The sequence below is a fragment of the Maylandia zebra genome, linkage group LG5 (genome assembly GCF_041146795.1).
Source record: "Maylandia zebra isolate NMK-2024a linkage group LG5, Mzebra_GT3a, whole genome shotgun sequence".
Classification (NCBI taxonomy): domain Eukaryota; kingdom Metazoa; phylum Chordata; class Actinopteri; order Cichliformes; family Cichlidae; genus Maylandia; species Maylandia zebra.
Genome location: NC_135171.1, coordinates 19,409,761 through 19,425,800, shown reverse-complemented (window position 1 = coordinate 19,425,800; position 16,040 = coordinate 19,409,761). Strand labels below are relative to the sequence as shown.

Genomic DNA, 16,040 nt, shown 5'->3' with positions numbered 1-16,040 from the left:
AGTCTGGTTAGCTAACGGGGCCAAAGGACATCACTAGATTCTGTTTCCTACCTGAGATGCTCTGCCAGCATCTTCATTTGCAGCTTTCTTGAGTGTCTTTCTAACTTATGTCAAAAGCACGCTCTGCTGGGTGAGATCAGGTGATTGTATTGTTATGGAATAATAAAAGATCGCCATGAAACTGACTGTCAGTTCATCTTCACCTGACTGACGTCAATTAATGACGTGTGTATTAAAGTAAAGACAGTGGATGGTAAAATAGAAAAGCCTGAGAGGTTTCTATAAAACATTCTAACTCAAAGGACAGATGAAGTGTTTATTGGTACAGTTTGAAAACAAATTGTCACAATGAAATATTTTGGGTTCAAAGTGTTCATCATAAAACAAATGGCAAATTACAAGAATCTATATTTGACTCAAACTGCACACAAAGGCACACAAAGTATGTTTATTTCAGTTTTTGCATTCTTCCCTGTGTAGTGCAACATTTTCAGTAGCAGTAACGCCACACACTGCAAACATTCGGCATCAGAGCAGTGCAGCAGAAAGTGTGATAGTTGTGTTCTTTGGCTGAATCACTGTGAATTTACAAATTAAAACTAAAAGCTTTCCTATGCTGTCTCAATACTGTAGGTTACAAAAAACCCTCTTTATTTACTGTGATGACTGTTGCATGGCCTGAATTTTTCTGCAGCACAAAAACTTGCATCATTCTTCTTTCTGATAAAACCCTTTAAAAGTTTAAATCTGTAAAACAGCCTGCACACCTCTCTGTGGTAATCAGACAGTTTGAATCGGCATAAACAGTTTGATATTCAGCTGGAAGACCCTGATAATGATTTAGGTTTAAAAAAAGAAAAACCTGAACTTATTCCCTTCTTAACATTAAAACACAAAAAGCTTTTCTTTGGAAGGCATCGGAGTGTCTGCCCACAATCTGACACTGGGCTCCTCTAGAGGTAGTCCTTGGGTACGATTGGGTCTCCGTACATGCAGTCCTCCTCTACTGCCAGGTTGTACTTACTGCCACTTCCTCCCTTGTAGGCACTGGTCACGATCCTGAGCCAGCCCTTTTCACCCTGAAGGCAAAAATAAAGAAGCCAAGACTTAAATAAGAAAGTCATTCTTTTAAGAAATCAGATACAGGATTTCTTTCTCAAATGAAATAATATTCTTGTATTTGTGACCGCGAAAATGCATTTGATTTGATAAAACCGGCTGCAAATTAAACAGCAACGAGAGGACATTTCATTAGCTATCTGGCATCGACTCACCCATGGCTCTCCCCAGGAGTTGCGTACGATCCAGTATTCGACATCGTCTTCCACTCCCCATCCTGCCACTGACACGATGTGGTTGATGAAGGCCTCCTCCTGGTACTCAGAGTAGAGACCTCCAGTGTACGCATCCAGCTTATCTGTGGCCATAATCCCGCAGCTAAGAAATTAAAAATCATTAAATACCACAGGTTACTTCCTCTTTCTGCTTAAAAGTTGCAGCAGTCACTGATGAGTTTAATGCTCTGCTGCACTGACAACATTTCAGCAGCAGATGATTGGATGCTGAAATGATGAAGCCTAGAGAAGCTACTTTAAACCACAGATCTTCTTGACTGCAGATTTAATTTAATAAACATTTATTTCCAAGACAGAAACATGATTCAAAGAAACTACAAAAGCTGCTCAACCCACCACCTTCTAAACAGAGTCAAAATGGGTCATACTTTTGATTCTTTTAAAAATCTGCGGGTGGATCGATCCAAATATTAATTTTTATAGATACCGGTGCTAGTGTTGCTATCACATCAATACTTGTGTGTTATGATCCATTCAATATGTAGCCCGCTTCATTGTTTTAAATATATATATTTTTGGGAATTGAAAAAATTATACCTCAAACATGTACTTTTTGTGTTGACTGTCAGGTCTACTTATTTATAGCCTGTACCACATTTAAACAAATGAAAGTTGGCCCAGAGAACTAATTAATTATTAAATCAGTGATTTCATGTTTACAGAATTTGTATATCGATGACAATTTTTCTCATAAATCATGACACACTGCTCTCCCCTACATAAGTATGGAATGACAGGAAAAGGTTTAGGGTGGAAATCAGGATTCTAACTAGTGTCCTATGTTGGTTTGGGATATCTGCTTTATTATTAATATTGAATAATCAAGTAAAACAAAGCAACCAGAATGGACTATTTTATAAACGTATGAAAAAGTTGCAAACCTGATCGGCCCATGCGCGTAAATCTCTGCCATCATCTTCTCTCTCCCACTGACGGATCCGTAATCTCCCACCTTCCACAGGGTGTAGTTACTCACAATATTGCACACTCCAAAAGTGGTGCAGGTGCCACATTGGTTGAATTTATTGCAATCTTTAGAGAGAGAGAAACAGAACATACATGGCTCAGCCTCACAGGGACATGCAGCAGCCAGCCAGGGGAACATTTTGACCTTAAAAACACAAATGTATTGTCTTCTAACAAATTCTGATGAAGTCCTTTAACCTCCTAAGACCCAAACTCTTTCACGGCATGCATTTTTAATTTCTCTTTGATATTTGGGCCGATTGGGACCTGATGAATGTAAAAACAAAGAATTACCAGATCTTTTTTTAACTAATTTTTGTTTCTAAGAAAAATGAAAGCCACATATGAGGATATTCGTTTAAAATTTCGATAGAACAGTGGCAGCATAATGTCCTCGTAAGTGGATATCAGGCCCTTGTAGAGCAAAATTGAGTATTTTGGTCTAAATAACCCAAAATTTGATGTCCACATATGTGGACGCCAGGTCCTAGGAGGTTAAATATATTTACTAATCTTAGTTGTTGCATATTTGAAAGAGTCTGTCTACTCTTGCACATGTGGTGAAATACAGTAAATCCTGTGCATTTTAGCCTACACTGTGTAAAAACCTTTTAACGTCATTAATCATATTCCCCTAGGTTATCAGAACAGCATTCATCTATCTTGCAGGAGTGTCCTGAGCCAAAACAGGGCCTCTTAGATTAGCACTGAGTAAACATATGATGTTGAAGCATATGATCATCACTCTGGTCACTGTGTACACTGTGAAAGTCTTACCCTGGTCTTTAGCCTGGTAGTTATTACAGGTCTCATCTGGGATCCCGTGATTGTTAGCATATTTCCAAACCCCAGTGTGGTCTCCTCCGTGGCACGAGCCGGCATCACCGCAGTCGATCACATTCTGGACAGACAGGTAGGCAGATGGCCACGCTCCTTTCCGCTTAATGTTGATTCGATCTGATTTAATGCAAATAAGAAATAAGTAGCAGCCATTACTTTCTGTTCATCAATGTCCCTTCTATGGAAAGAAGAAGTGAAAGCACACCTGTGTCATAGACTTGTGATGTACAATGTGACATAGTTAAGCTTTGCTGAGTCATACCTGCCATCGCACTGGTGCTGCCATGTGCCCAGCAGGACCCACAGTACTGGGGAATGTGCTGGTTGCGAGTAGTGCTGACGTAGTTGGTGCCATTGATGTTCCTCCAGTCCCACGACTTCGGCAGATCAGAAATCTTCAAATACTCGTGAGGACGAGGTGCGGTCCTGTGAACATACGTGTCATTGCACACAGTTACTGGATCAGTCTGATGTTTAAGTTTGATGTCCCCGCTACAACATATAAAGTCTGTTTGAAAATCTTCTTGCTCTTCTGTTTCAGTTCCTCTCTTTAAAAAAATAACTTTTAAAGTCTTGATACAAGATGCAAAAGAATTGTCCTTCTCACTAGTCTGATGTGCAAAACCTCACATTACAGCTGCAGTATTGAGAAGAATACACAGATATCGTGTGCTCTGTCAGTCCATACCATATAGATTACACATATTACTGGTATTACACAAATGTAATACCAGTAACATACAAAATGAGCCACCCCTCATTTCTTTAGATTTTGCTCAGAAAATGGGAAATTGGTGCAGTACTTTATTGAAATACAGTATATTAAGCAAAAACAGGGTTTGCACAGTTCTAACTTATCTTTCGGGTCTTGTGTCTCAGGTCTTTTTTTCACTATTTCTTAAGGACATTGTTTATCTGCTGCAGAGAGTTTTTTAAGCCCTGCAACATTTTCATTGTTCCTCTATTTTTCCAGTTTCCTTAATTTTTAAGGACACATTACACTACATGCATATGCCAACTTTCCAGCCAATAGCACAGCTTGTTGAAAAAAAAAAATACTATTTTATATCTCTCACTGTGTGTTTCATAGATTTAACAGAAGAAATTGGAACAAATAATTGTACTTATGCTAGGAAAAATGGTTCTTTTTTTGTAGACACAACACTGGTTAATCCCTTGGTCAGGTCAGATACAATGACTAGACTAAAAAGGAGAGAAAAAACAGACAATGTCCAAAGAAAAACCGTGAAAGACCTTCAGAGAGCCTGAAGAACTACTTTAAAGATCACATTAAAAAAATTACAAGGCAAGTCTGGCTCCTTGGAAGCAAAATATAAAGACACGAGGGGAAGTTTGAGAGTTTGCAAAGCACTGCAAATCCTTCTTTAACATACCGAATATCTATTTTTGCACTGGTTTCAAGCGACATAAGCCTTTGTTGAACTTACCGCAGTCCAAAGCCGCCTCTCTTCGGTGAGGGGACATAGCACGGCTCCTTCTGCTTAAAAAATACTCCAGCCGACACCTCAGACAGCACGGCCGAAAACAGCACAAGAACCGCGGCTTTGAGAGCCATCTCTGACACCGAGCAGTGCTTTAGTTACGGGACCAGGAGATACTCACTTCTAGAGTATCTATCCTAAATTGCAAGAGAGTAATTATTAAGCAATGTCACAAGATAAGATGAAATTAAACATAAAAGATTCGTTATGTGCTGCTGTTTTGTATGCACATTTCTAGTGTATTACTGTCAGTGAATACTTTATTAGGTACAACTCCTGGTTGGTTGGAACCTTAGTTGTCATTTGAGTACAGTGACCTCGCTGTCATGTTCAAGAAACATGATGATCAGAGTGTTATAACATGGTTTATTATAAGATGGGTACACTTTGGTCATTACATAGCTGACAAGGTCAGCAATAGGCTGTGGTGTTGAAACAAAGCTGAGTTGGTATTAAGGAGCCCAAAGTGTGTGCCAAAATGTAATCCCCGCACCATTACACCACCACCGCCCTGAACTGTTTTGGCAGGATGGATCTGAATGTCGCAAGAGAAATCAAGGCTCATCATTCAAAAGTTCATCTTTCACATCTTTTATGATCCAATTTTGGTGAGCCCATGTGATTTGCACCGTTTCCTGTTCTTAGCTGACAGGAATCACATCTGGTGTGGTCTTCTTCTGCTTCAATGTTCCATGTGTTGTGTATTCAGAGATGCTCTTCTGCTTATCTTGATTATATTATAATGAGTTACTGTTACCTTCCTATCTGTTTGAAGCCGTCTAGGGATCCTCCTCTGATCTCTGACACCAACGAGACATTTTTGCTCAGAGAACAGCCACCCCCTGGATCTTTGATTCTTTGTTTATTCTTCTTGTGCAGGAAAATCCTAGTAGTTCAGCAGCTTTTGGAATAGGCCACCCAGCAACATCAACCATGCCACATTCAATCTCACTTAAATAACTTTCCTTCCTCTTTCTGATGCTCAGTTTGTCTGTTTGTCAGCTCATATGAGCTGTTCGCACTAAAGTAAAAAGCACCATCACTTCATGTGCGGATACCCTTTCGGCGCCAGCTGCGGTCGCAAGGCTGGCACGGAACAAAAACTCCCTGATAACGACTGTGTTTAGTCTGTTCCTTCCCATTCCATGCAAGGCCACCTGGGTTGGCTGGAAGACTGTTTACTTAGCCTAGCAGGGTGAAGGACACTGTCTCAGCTGAACTCTGGACACGCACACACTCATCCAACCTCCCTTTCCAAACGCCTTCAATGCTTGTTCCCTCCTGGGAACACGGCGGGTCTGAGCCCACGCTGGAATGGTAGCGCTGGGCAGGACGGCTGCTGTGTTTGATTACTCCTCACCCCCCACCCGACCTTGTGGCTTGTCATGTGTTCCATAAGGTTGTGCTGTGGACATTTATGTGCTTTTTTGTGCAGAGGAGTTTTTTTGTTCTCTGTTCTCATGCTGTCCAGCATGAGTAGAGGTCTCTTTTTTTCCTCTTGTACTTTCCCATTGTAGTGTATATTTCAGTGTTTTTTTTCTGTAACGCTACCGATCTCCGACCTGTATCCCCATGTGATGTCTGTGTTGTGTGTGTAAGGTCGGGGGGGTGGGGTGGGGGTGTCCTATTTCACTGCAGGGCAACCTGCACGTGGCGAATAAAGCCTTGATTGATTGATTTATTTATTGAGCTTTAGTCATACCAAGGTTTAAGCCTAAAAACACCCTATTTTTTGTGACATTATCCAATACAAGAGGTTATTACTCACACACACACCACAAATCTTTAGACACAGAGGGATGTTTTAACCTGGAGATGATTAGGACAATGCTTAATCATCTCCTACTTAATCAAACTACAATGAAATCAGCGTGGTTAATTAAAAAGCTGTAATCTGATGAGAAATTGGTAACAGTAGAGAGTAGATTTGCCTCAGAAGTGTTCTTATGAAGCCTTGTGATGACTATTGCTGTGAGTAACATACACACACACATATATATACACATATAAATAAAATAGAGTTGCACTGAATACTTTTTTTTTTTAGGTGTTTGGCTATTTTGAAATTTTAATGACAGGGAAAGATGATAACTGGGGATCTGCTACAAGACACCAGCACAGCAAACCGCACTACAAATAAAAGCACTTGGCATGCCAAGTTGGATAGACATTGCTGAAGTCATGTGAGGGGATAAGATCATTTTGTTTGTTTTTGTTTGTTTTGTTTAAACAAACAAGCCTTCAGCTTATTAATTCTGTAGTGACTGAATCTACATACACAGATGACAGATGGCACCACCTTTATTGAAGGACAACACGATTGTCATACGAATAGAAGAAGAAAAAACAAACTTGTTTGTGCTGGAAACGAACACTTCAACTTACAGTTAACGTCTGGCCTGTGTGTTTTATGCTGACAAAGCATGTCAGCAGTCATGTGACAGAGTGAAACTGTTAAAAAGTGCAGTGAGCACTCATTTTGGTCCAGAGATTAGGTAGTCCAAAGATACAAAGCGTTAACAAAGTGCAGTTGTTACAAAAGATAACACGTCTATCTTCACTGATCTTGAGCCAGTGATTTTCAGAACGTCTAAGTACAACATGTATGGCGTTATTCTCTGTTTGCATAAAGCATGAAATTACAAAAATTTCTGCTGATGAAATGGACACTGGAAAGCAACATTTGAGGTATGGGGTAAAAAAAAAATTCAACTGCATTAATTGTAGAATCTGGTAAAAACACAAGAAAAAAAAAAGGAAGAATGAATCAATAATTAATTTAACTCGAAGTTTGCTTACATTTTAATATAACCAATGAGAACTGAATAATGAAGAAGCTATTGAGGCAATCAGTGCGGCAAGTGCCACGTAACGAGCACAAATGAGGGCCTGTGCTTGATCACAATCATTTATACCACATCTGATTGACTCATTTTTATCTGGTTTATTCGGTCAAGTCAAACACAGAACACAGACTCTAAAACATTTTATCTCTAAATTGGACAAGCACCTGCTTAAACAGTTTGAGTGTGTGGTGGCACAGGAGCAGTCGGGGGAGTGAACCGTGGTGTGTTTTTTTTAATTTTATTTCCCCCCCCCCCTTTCCCTCATTAGACCAATCTTCGCCGTTTGCAGTCGCGCTCCATGTGGTCTTCGGACGCGTTGGTGGTTGCACCCAGAGGAGAAACTTGGTTCAGCATGGAGTCATCGGATGCCTGACCAAACAGGGCCATGAGCAGAGCAACACCAAAACCTGTGGCACGCTCTCCCTGCAAGAGAGAAGAAAAGCTCTTAAAAACCAATAACCTTATCCTCCACTTTCCATTCAGTTATTGCTGCCATAATCTCTTGTTGGAAACCTGATTCAGCATAAAAGTTGCCACAACAAAGCTTTTTAAACCAATTTCTAACACAAGACAACCACAAATATGGAGATTTATTAGAGAGAAAGCCTGCGTAAGGACTGTTGTTTATGAACTGAATCACAAGACCATGACAGAGCATCAGGAAACCACCTGCAGGAAAGTTATAAAACCAGTTTATTTTAAAGGTTGACCAGTCACAGGCAGTAAGGTCAGCTGATCTTGTTTTGTTCAAACACAATGGGAAGTTTCGCAGTGATTGAGGAAGCATACGCCAGAAAGCAGCTCCTCTAGTCTCTGTGTAGCAAGGAAATCAGACAAGTGTATGCACATCCCTGATAGAAAGAACGTCACGGCATTTACTGGCAACCACTTTATTCCTGTTCTACACGTTGGTTTTTATGCACTTCCGAATACGCTCTAAACCTAAACACCACTGGATTGACACAGCTGGACAGTTTGGTCAAATAACGGTAAAGTCTCATTTTAAATCAGTGCTAATTCTCCTTTCAGCTTTACTCACACAGTCTTTGCAGATTGTGTTTTATAAGCTCAGTCAAAGGTTTCCTTAATGTTTAGCTCAGAGGTGAGGCTTTACAGTGGTGTTTGGTGCCAACTTCCTCAAACATTCAGCAAAGCCCTTTACTTCTTAAGAGTCTTCACTCAATATTTACTCGACTTGGCTGGGAAAAATTACTAAAAATTAAAATTAATTAAAAAATTACTGGCTGGGAATCCATAAAACTTTGTGTGAGGTTTTTAAGATAAAATTTGACATCAATTTTGTAAATTTGTACTTGGGCTTGGTTGCTGGCTTGGTCCGGGGAGGGGACACAAAACTCTTACAAGCGCTATTAGCAGCCAGCAAAAAATCAATAACCAGAAAGTGGTTAAATCCAACTCCGCCAACGCTTGAGGATTGGTTTAATGTGGTTTTCGAAATATTTAAAATGGAAAGATTGACATTCTTTTTAAAAATTCAGAAAGACAAATTCTACAAAATATGGAATAAATGGATTAGCTTTGTGTCCCCCATCCGCCCTGAATTTAGGTAAGACCAGCCCTGAATTGGTGTATCTTGGTGTATCTCCCATGTATCGAACAATGTCAGGTTGACCCTCAACTTCATAATATGTACCTAATGTAGTTTTTGTAAATAAGTTAAACATGCTGCATTATGTAACACATTGTCAAGCCAATGAGTTAATTTTATTTTTTTGCTATCAGAATGTAAAACAAAAGGACTAAGAAAAAGGGTTTTGCTTTTTTCTTTTCCTTTTCTCTTTTTTTGACTAAATAATGTCAATGCACTTTATTGTAACAAGTCCCTTTTTTTTTTTTCCCCTTTCTTCAATAAGAATATAATTAAAAGACAAAAAAAAAAAAAAAAAAAAAAAAAAAAAGGACTTGGCACAAATTTGTAGGTGTGATTAAAGCCAGTACTCTGAACAACTTCAGTGATGCACTACAATTTCCAACTTGAACCTGAAGCAAAAAACACGCTGCACTCCATCTGAAGCAGGAAACTGGAAATTCAGAATCGAAATTTCCTCCTCAGAAAGTCAGAAAATCCCCACCAACCCTGACTTCACAATCCAATAAACGTAAACAGTAGTAAAACTGAAAACCCTGCACTGTATTATCACTGTTGTGGATTGGTGACTCACTAAATAAGCCATACGAAAAGCAGCAAACAGACTCTATCCATGTGCGTGCTGCAGCGGTGTTTTAAGTGCACCGCACTGTATTGCTGGTGATGTATGAACATGAACAACATAATGATTTATTTTAGTTAACAAAAATGTGTTCATAGGCTTGCTTTTTAAAAATCACATCCACACAGTGAAGCATGGGATACTCACAGCATGAACAGGAGCGGCAATGTCAACATGGACCCAGACACCGGGCCAATCGAAGCCCAGGTGAGATGCAATAAAGAGGCCAGCACAGGAGCTCTGCGCGTTCTCCCGATCCTGTCAATGCAAAACACACACGCACCTCAGCAACCAAGCCTGAATAAATTATAACAGCCATTGAAAAAAATACTAATGCTGTCAGTGTTAATTTTGTTAAAATGACATTAACGCCATAACCGCATTAACGCGGGAAATCTCCGTTAGTGAGTTATCACGGATCGCCCTAAGCTTGGATATTTTGGAAAATCGTCACACTTGTTATCGACGAGTCTGACGATAACAAGTCTGCACAAAATTCACAAAACCATACAACTCATAAAATCTTCTGTTTCTTTTCTTCTCTTTAGCAGAGATCAGTGGTTTTATGTGCTGTAAAAACTTAAAAATGGTGAGGTCACATCTCTTCATCCAACCGTGTCAGGTCACTTTCTGGAAGCACATCTCCCAGATTTTGTCAATATTAAAAGGACTTAATGGGGGGGCAAAGATAGCTCAGTAGGTAAAGTGGTTGCCCCATGATCGGCTCACTGAAGGCTACCTGGAGGTACCCCTGAGCACTGGGCGCTGCACTGGTGGCTGCCCACTGCTTCACTGGGTGAATGGGTTAAATGCAGAGGAGTAATTTCCCTACGGGACTAACATATACACACACATTATACATTAAGTAAGGAATATATAATGATTTACACAACAATAAAATAAAAATTTCATTGTAATTTATACTGTGCAAAATTCCTGAGCCACCCATGTGATAGTACCAAGATGAACGAGCTAAACTGAGCTTGTTTGAAGTAGGTGGTGAAATCCCTGTATTTTAAATTCTTCCGTGTCTGATATGGATTGTGTCTTGCCACGCGTGTGGATTTTGCCACTTACTGCCACAGAGTTCTTCATGTCAGCCATAGCAGAGGTGAACTCGCTGAAGTGCAGCTCGGGGCAGTAGACCAGAGGGTGAGCGAGATCCCCGCTGCTGCGGCCCGCACGCACAACTGCAGCTTCCCACTGCTCACTGTTTGTCATCACAGCTGCGTGGTGCTTTCCTGTGGAGATTCCCTGAGCAACAGAAACAAAGAGACTTCAGCTATGAAGCAGCACCTGCCTCACAGTACAGAATGTGTTGATCTGGGCACCTGCAGTGGTTGGTTTAGTGAGAGTCACCCACCTGTGCACCTGTCAGTGTAGCCATATCCAGAATAATATCAGCAGCCAGGTCTTTGCTGGCATACACTACTCCATCAGCCAGCACCAGCCTGCCCTCTGCATCAGTGTTGTTGATTTCCACTGACCTTTAAAGGGAGAATGGACATTTTATACCACTGCCCACATTCATTCCTCTCGAGTTAGCGTGGAAAATGATATCGGACGCAGTTTATGTGCAGTCACACCTTGATGGCAGAGAGACATTGAATACAAACCACACAGGTAATTTGATACCAAGTGTGTCAAATCAATTTCCAAGCAAATGATATATTACTACTTAAAAATAAATAAATAAAAAAAGTCTCACTTTCCAGAATAGAGAATGTGGATATCATCAGGTCGCGTGGCTGCGGGTCCAACTGAGTTCTCTGCGAGGCAAAACACTGCATGGAGATTATCCTTAAAGCCCTGAAACAAACAGAAGACAGAGGCTGGTATAAAGTGCTGCACCTAAAACTTCCTTGTAACTGCCAATGTTGCTAGCAGATTGTCACAGTTGCACATACTTTATATGAAAAAATAATAATAATAATAAAAAAAATACAAGCAGCCAAAACAATCAAAAAGAGGTTTTTAGTGCAGCAGCCTCTTTACGACTGGCTTCATTTAGCAACAGCCAGCAACTACTTCCCAATTAGTCATTTGAGACTGAGGCCTAAATGACAGCCGTGAGAGCTGATGTGGGATCCTTCTGTCACCTCACCTGTTTAATGGTGGCCTTGAATGCTCCCAGAACGGCAGCAGCTCCACCACAATCTCTTTTCATCCCTGGCATTGTGGTCTAGAAGAAGGAAAAACCACAACTTATTTACATGTAATGGATCTCTTCTGCAGTGAGCAGGACAGCAACCCAGTTGTCTATAAATTCATTTACAGTAAGAAAAGCTTTTTGGCTGAACTAGTGAATATAAAAGGTGCTGCTTGCTAACAGATTACTGAGAATAGGCTTAGAGTTTATTTAAAAGATCAGCGTGGAGGTTTCCAGGATCATCCAGACTGCCCAGACAGTGGATGAGCTTACTGAAAGTTGTCAAACTTAAGAGATTACAGCAGACAGAGACTTTGGAGGTGCAACATGGTCCACAAGATCACAGTGAAGATTAATGTTTGGGGTACACACAACAAATTCTGTGCTAACACACCATGACTCAGTGCACTGTTAAGGTGAAATACATGAGTTAAGCCAAATATTGTTGCATTTTTCCACTTGATTAACATAATTTTCTATTCCTGTTAAATTATATTTCTATATACAGACAACTCATCTATCAGCTATCCCAGTAACACTGTAAAATATACTCAAGTGAGGCATGCAGGTCTGTTTTTCTAAATAGATGATTAGTTATCATCTCCACAGGAAACAGAAGCATACCTTTCCCTTAATGCTAAGTCCACCAGTGTCATACACAATTCCTTTGCCCACCCATGCAATTGTTTGGGTAGCGCCTTGAGGAGTGTGACTAAGTACCGCTAACGCAGGAGGGTGCTCTGCTGCCTTTCCAACACCATAAATACCTGAGAGGGTGAAGAAAGAAAAGCATTTTCAGTGATCTGAAATGTTCAGACTTTTACACAATTAAGCTTTGACTTACAGGCACAGTTTTCTATAGGTGCCCATTTTAGTCCTTAAAGAATAAGTCAATTTTTCATTGAGTGCATTTTTGCTACTACAGCCTGCCACTGATTTGTCCTTTTAGGATCATATTTTAGCTAGCACTTCATTACGGCCTCTTATACGCAACACTAAAACACTAAAACAATATATAGCCTAGCTTCAAAATATGCTACTAGGGATCAGTCCCAAAAATCCATCACTCTGGTGTCCCTAGGGAAATCTCAACCAAGTATTTCCTGTATATATGCATGTTTAGTATTTGAGGTGTAAAAAGAAATGTATTAGATTTTTTTTCTAAATTCTCTCCATGCTTTAAAGCTTGTTGGCGTCTTCAGTTGAAACCAGACACAGTGAACAGCACAGCTGACTTTCTTGTTTACCATTTCTTTCCATTAGAGTTGCACCATGAGTCTCTCTAGCTAAAGCACACTCAACAAAAAAGTTTGACATAGCAATTCTGGAGAACTGTGACAATTCAAGCTAAAAATAAAGCACACAGGCATGCGCAGAGGTCGTACCTCCAAACCCTTTTTGTTTCAGTTCCTCTCCACGAATGATAACTGGAGTGATTCCAAGTTCATTCCCCACAGCCCTGATTTCCTGAAACAGAAATTTATGGCTGTGATGAAAAACTGCAGTAGAAATATTAAAACTAGTTTTAACAGATTTCAACCCTCCTTACTTCTAAATTAAAAATTAAAAAGTATTAAAGTGTACATAAAAAAGTATTGTCGATATGTAAGTGATGCAATGGGTTTGCGAAATTAACTCCTGATATTGTAAACAAATATCTTAAGATATTCACTTTCTGTTACTAACATCAATAAATAGACGACAGTTTGACTTAACTTTATAGCCTAATGTGAGAATGGGCAAACTGAAATGAGGACACAGAAGCTTAACAGGTAACGTTTTCATGGAAACGTGTTACAGGTTAACAAAGTTTATGCAAATCAGAGAATTTCACTAACATCTAAGAAGTGATCTGTGTTCATCTCATTGCATGGAGTGTCCACAATGCGAGCGCTCAGTCGAACTCCATCAGCAGCGTTAGAAAGACACTGAACATGGGATGAAAAACAAAGGCCATTAAGTGATGGCAGACCACCCACACACACAAAAAAGGCAATTATGAGCAGCACTAACAATTAAAACCCAAAACTTTAAAGTACCTCAAGCTCTGCAGCCTCCAGAGGATTGGCATCTTGCCCAACAATCACAAACTCCACGGTCACATGCTTCTTCTCAGTTCTGCGTGAGGATGCGGAGCGGCGAGAGAAGATGGGGAAGGCCCGGGCCATAGCACAGCAGGATGCAAACACATCTGAACGCTCACACACCATCTGGAGAGCAGATGTGTTAGCCACTTCGTGAAGCAAACAACCTCACCACTGGATGACCCAGATTTGAGTGCCATGGGACTCCCAGAAGTCCCATGGCACAGAAAGCGGGCATCTATAAAGAACAGATTTGTTCTGTAGCTTAAAGTAACCTCTGACTTCCCCGAAGAACAAACAGGAAACAATTCTGATTGAAAATACTGACCACAATGCAGCGGTTATTCCCTCCGGGAAGGCAGGAACGGACCAGGCGGGACACAAAGTGGGCAGAAGACGGGCTGTTGTGCCTGCTGACCCTTGAGGGAATGGCGGCCACTGTGGCATAGTTGAGGTACAGGGGGCAGCTGTCCGTGGGGTTTGGGTTTAAAGCACTCAGAGCTGCCTGCCAGATCTGAGAAAACATGAGGAAAAATTGACATTTCTGACTCACCACAAAGATGTTAAAGCTTTGAAAAACATTTTTTGTTAAATCCTCTAATTCTTTTACTCTTTGTAAACTAAGTACAAGCAGTCTGGGAAATCAACAATCTCTGATGATGTAATAATAATCCACTATTAATATTAAATATGTTATTCCAGATGTTTATGACAGGAATCTACAAAGCGGTTTTGGGAATGTTTTGGAAAGACTATAACCAGTCAGCAGTATGTACACAGTGCTTCCACCAGATTAAAATAAGAGGCAAGTGAACCAGTAGGTGATGGGAATTTGAGATACTGGGTTTGAAAAATTCCTAGTGTCACAATGTTTCCAGATGCTTTCACACTTATCACCTTAGAAGGTACATACACATGCTCAGAATAATCAGAGCGCTTCATGGAGCAGGCCAACAGTGTCTCAGCAAATCATTGTACACAAACAGTCCGACGCTGATTGGAAAACTGTCACACTCAATGACTCTGAGCGTATTAGTCTGCCCACCAAATCCACCACCAGTGATCTAATCACTCACCAGGAGCACGTTGGACAAACTCCATCGACAGTATGTCGATTATGTTGAAAATAAGTTTACACATATGCGATATGCTGCAGTAGTACGGCATTAGTTATCTGGATACTGAAGACTGGGACTTTAACCTCGTCAATGCTCCAGTTGCAAATTCCTATTCGGAGACAGGTTAATGACCACTGTCTGGGTTTAAGTACTGCTTTTCTAACCTACAATCATCCAGGAGTTATGTGACAGCCGGGCAACCGTGGAAGTAAGCAAAATACGAATTACTGGTGTTGTGAGATTTACTTCTACGGTCATACTAATAATAATAATAATTGTGATTATGACAATAATAATGATAATGGAAAAAAAACCCTAAAACAAATAAGACCGCAAACATCTCTTGACTATTGTAGCTCTTAGCTTACTAAGTAGCCTACACTGACACCGTTATAGCTTTGCCCTTTGGACTCTTTTTCGCTAGCTGTGTCATGAAATAACTTAGCTGTGCTAGCTTTTGCTAACTTTTGCTTAGCGTGACGCTAACATTAGCCGGTACCGAGCTTTTGTTATCATTTATAAGATTACCTCTTTGCTAACGACCGGCTGGAGTTTTCCTTTGATCTGGCTCCAGCTGACCTGCTGCAGGTTGGTGTGCTGCCCGATGATCAGGACAGGGCGACTCTGTGGCTCTGAATCACCGGCAGAAACCTTAAACTCCAGCACCACATTCGCCATTTTGGTGACTGAAGGTGCTCAAGTGGACGGCGACGGACACCCCGGACCGGCGACGGCAGCCGGGTGAGGACAAGCTTTAGTGACGTGCTGCGATTTTTATCGACCTCCAGGCACCAGGTGGAACACTATAAGAGCAGACTGTAGTGATTTACACCAAAGTTAATGTAGTAGTAATAATAACAAAAGCTAAACCAAAACGATTTTTCTTTGAACAATTTAGTCCTATAAAATAAAATAAATAATCCAGGAAATGAAGGAAGCGTGTTTCCCC

General features: G+C 40.5%; 2 protein-coding genes across 2 annotated transcripts; both read right to left on the bottom strand.

Moving 5' to 3' along the window:
* Positions 1–302: 302 nt before the first annotated feature.
* Positions 303–4,898, bottom strand: LOC106675090 (cathepsin Z). The gene is made up of 6 exons (XM_014408948.4): positions 4,610–4,898; positions 3,424–3,587; positions 3,099–3,278; positions 2,237–2,387; positions 1,275–1,437; positions 303–1,079 (listed from the first exon to the last, which is right to left on the bottom strand). Exons 1-6 carry the CDS (start codon positions 4,735–4,737, stop codon positions 954–956), a joined length of 912 nt encoding a protein of 303 aa, XP_014264434.1. The 5' UTR covers positions 4,738–4,898; the 3' UTR covers positions 303–953.
* Positions 4,899–6,946: 2,048 nt separating this feature from the next.
* npepl1 (aminopeptidase like 1) lies at positions 6,947–15,843 on the bottom strand. The gene is made up of 12 exons (XM_004545021.6): positions 15,620–15,843; positions 14,302–14,487; positions 13,929–14,099; positions 13,728–13,817; positions 13,275–13,356; positions 12,514–12,656; positions 11,845–11,922; positions 11,449–11,549; positions 11,104–11,227; positions 10,818–10,994; positions 9,888–9,998; positions 6,947–7,932 (listed from the first exon to the last, which is right to left on the bottom strand). Exons 1-12 carry the CDS (start codon positions 15,767–15,769, stop codon positions 7,774–7,776), a joined length of 1,572 nt encoding a protein of 523 aa, XP_004545078.1. The 5' UTR covers positions 15,770–15,843; the 3' UTR covers positions 6,947–7,773.
* Positions 15,844–16,040: the final 197 nt, after the last annotated feature.

What these genes read in the sequence shown, in the direction of transcription:
- LOC106675090 (XM_014408948.4), bottom strand. Translation starts at nt 4,737, where the DNA reads ATGGCTCTCAAAGCCGCGGTTCTTGTGCTGTTTTCGGCCGTGCTGTCT. An exon ending in TACGCGCATGGGCCGATCAG is followed by an intron (nt 1,438 to 2,236) that starts GTTTGCAACTTT and finishes TTAATTTCTTAG; the next exon opens with CTGCGGGATTATGGCCACAG. An exon ending in ACTCCTGGGGAGAGCCATGG is followed by an intron (nt 1,080 to 1,274) that starts GTGAGTCGATGC and finishes TTTTGCCTTCAG; the next exon opens with GGTGAAAAGGGCTGGCTCAG.
- npepl1 (XM_004545021.6), bottom strand. Translation starts at nt 15,769, where the DNA reads ATGGCGAATGTGGTGCTGGAGTTTAAGGTTTCTGCCGGTGATTCAGAG. An exon ending in CACATTCTCTATTCTGGAAA is followed by an intron (nt 11,228 to 11,448) that starts GTGAGACTTTTT and finishes CTCCCTTTAAAG; the next exon opens with GTCAGTGGAAATCAACAACA. An exon ending in CTACACTGACAGGTGCACAG is followed by an intron (nt 10,995 to 11,103) that starts GTGGGTGACTCT and finishes TCTGTTGCTCAG; the next exon opens with GGAATCTCCACAGGAAAGCA.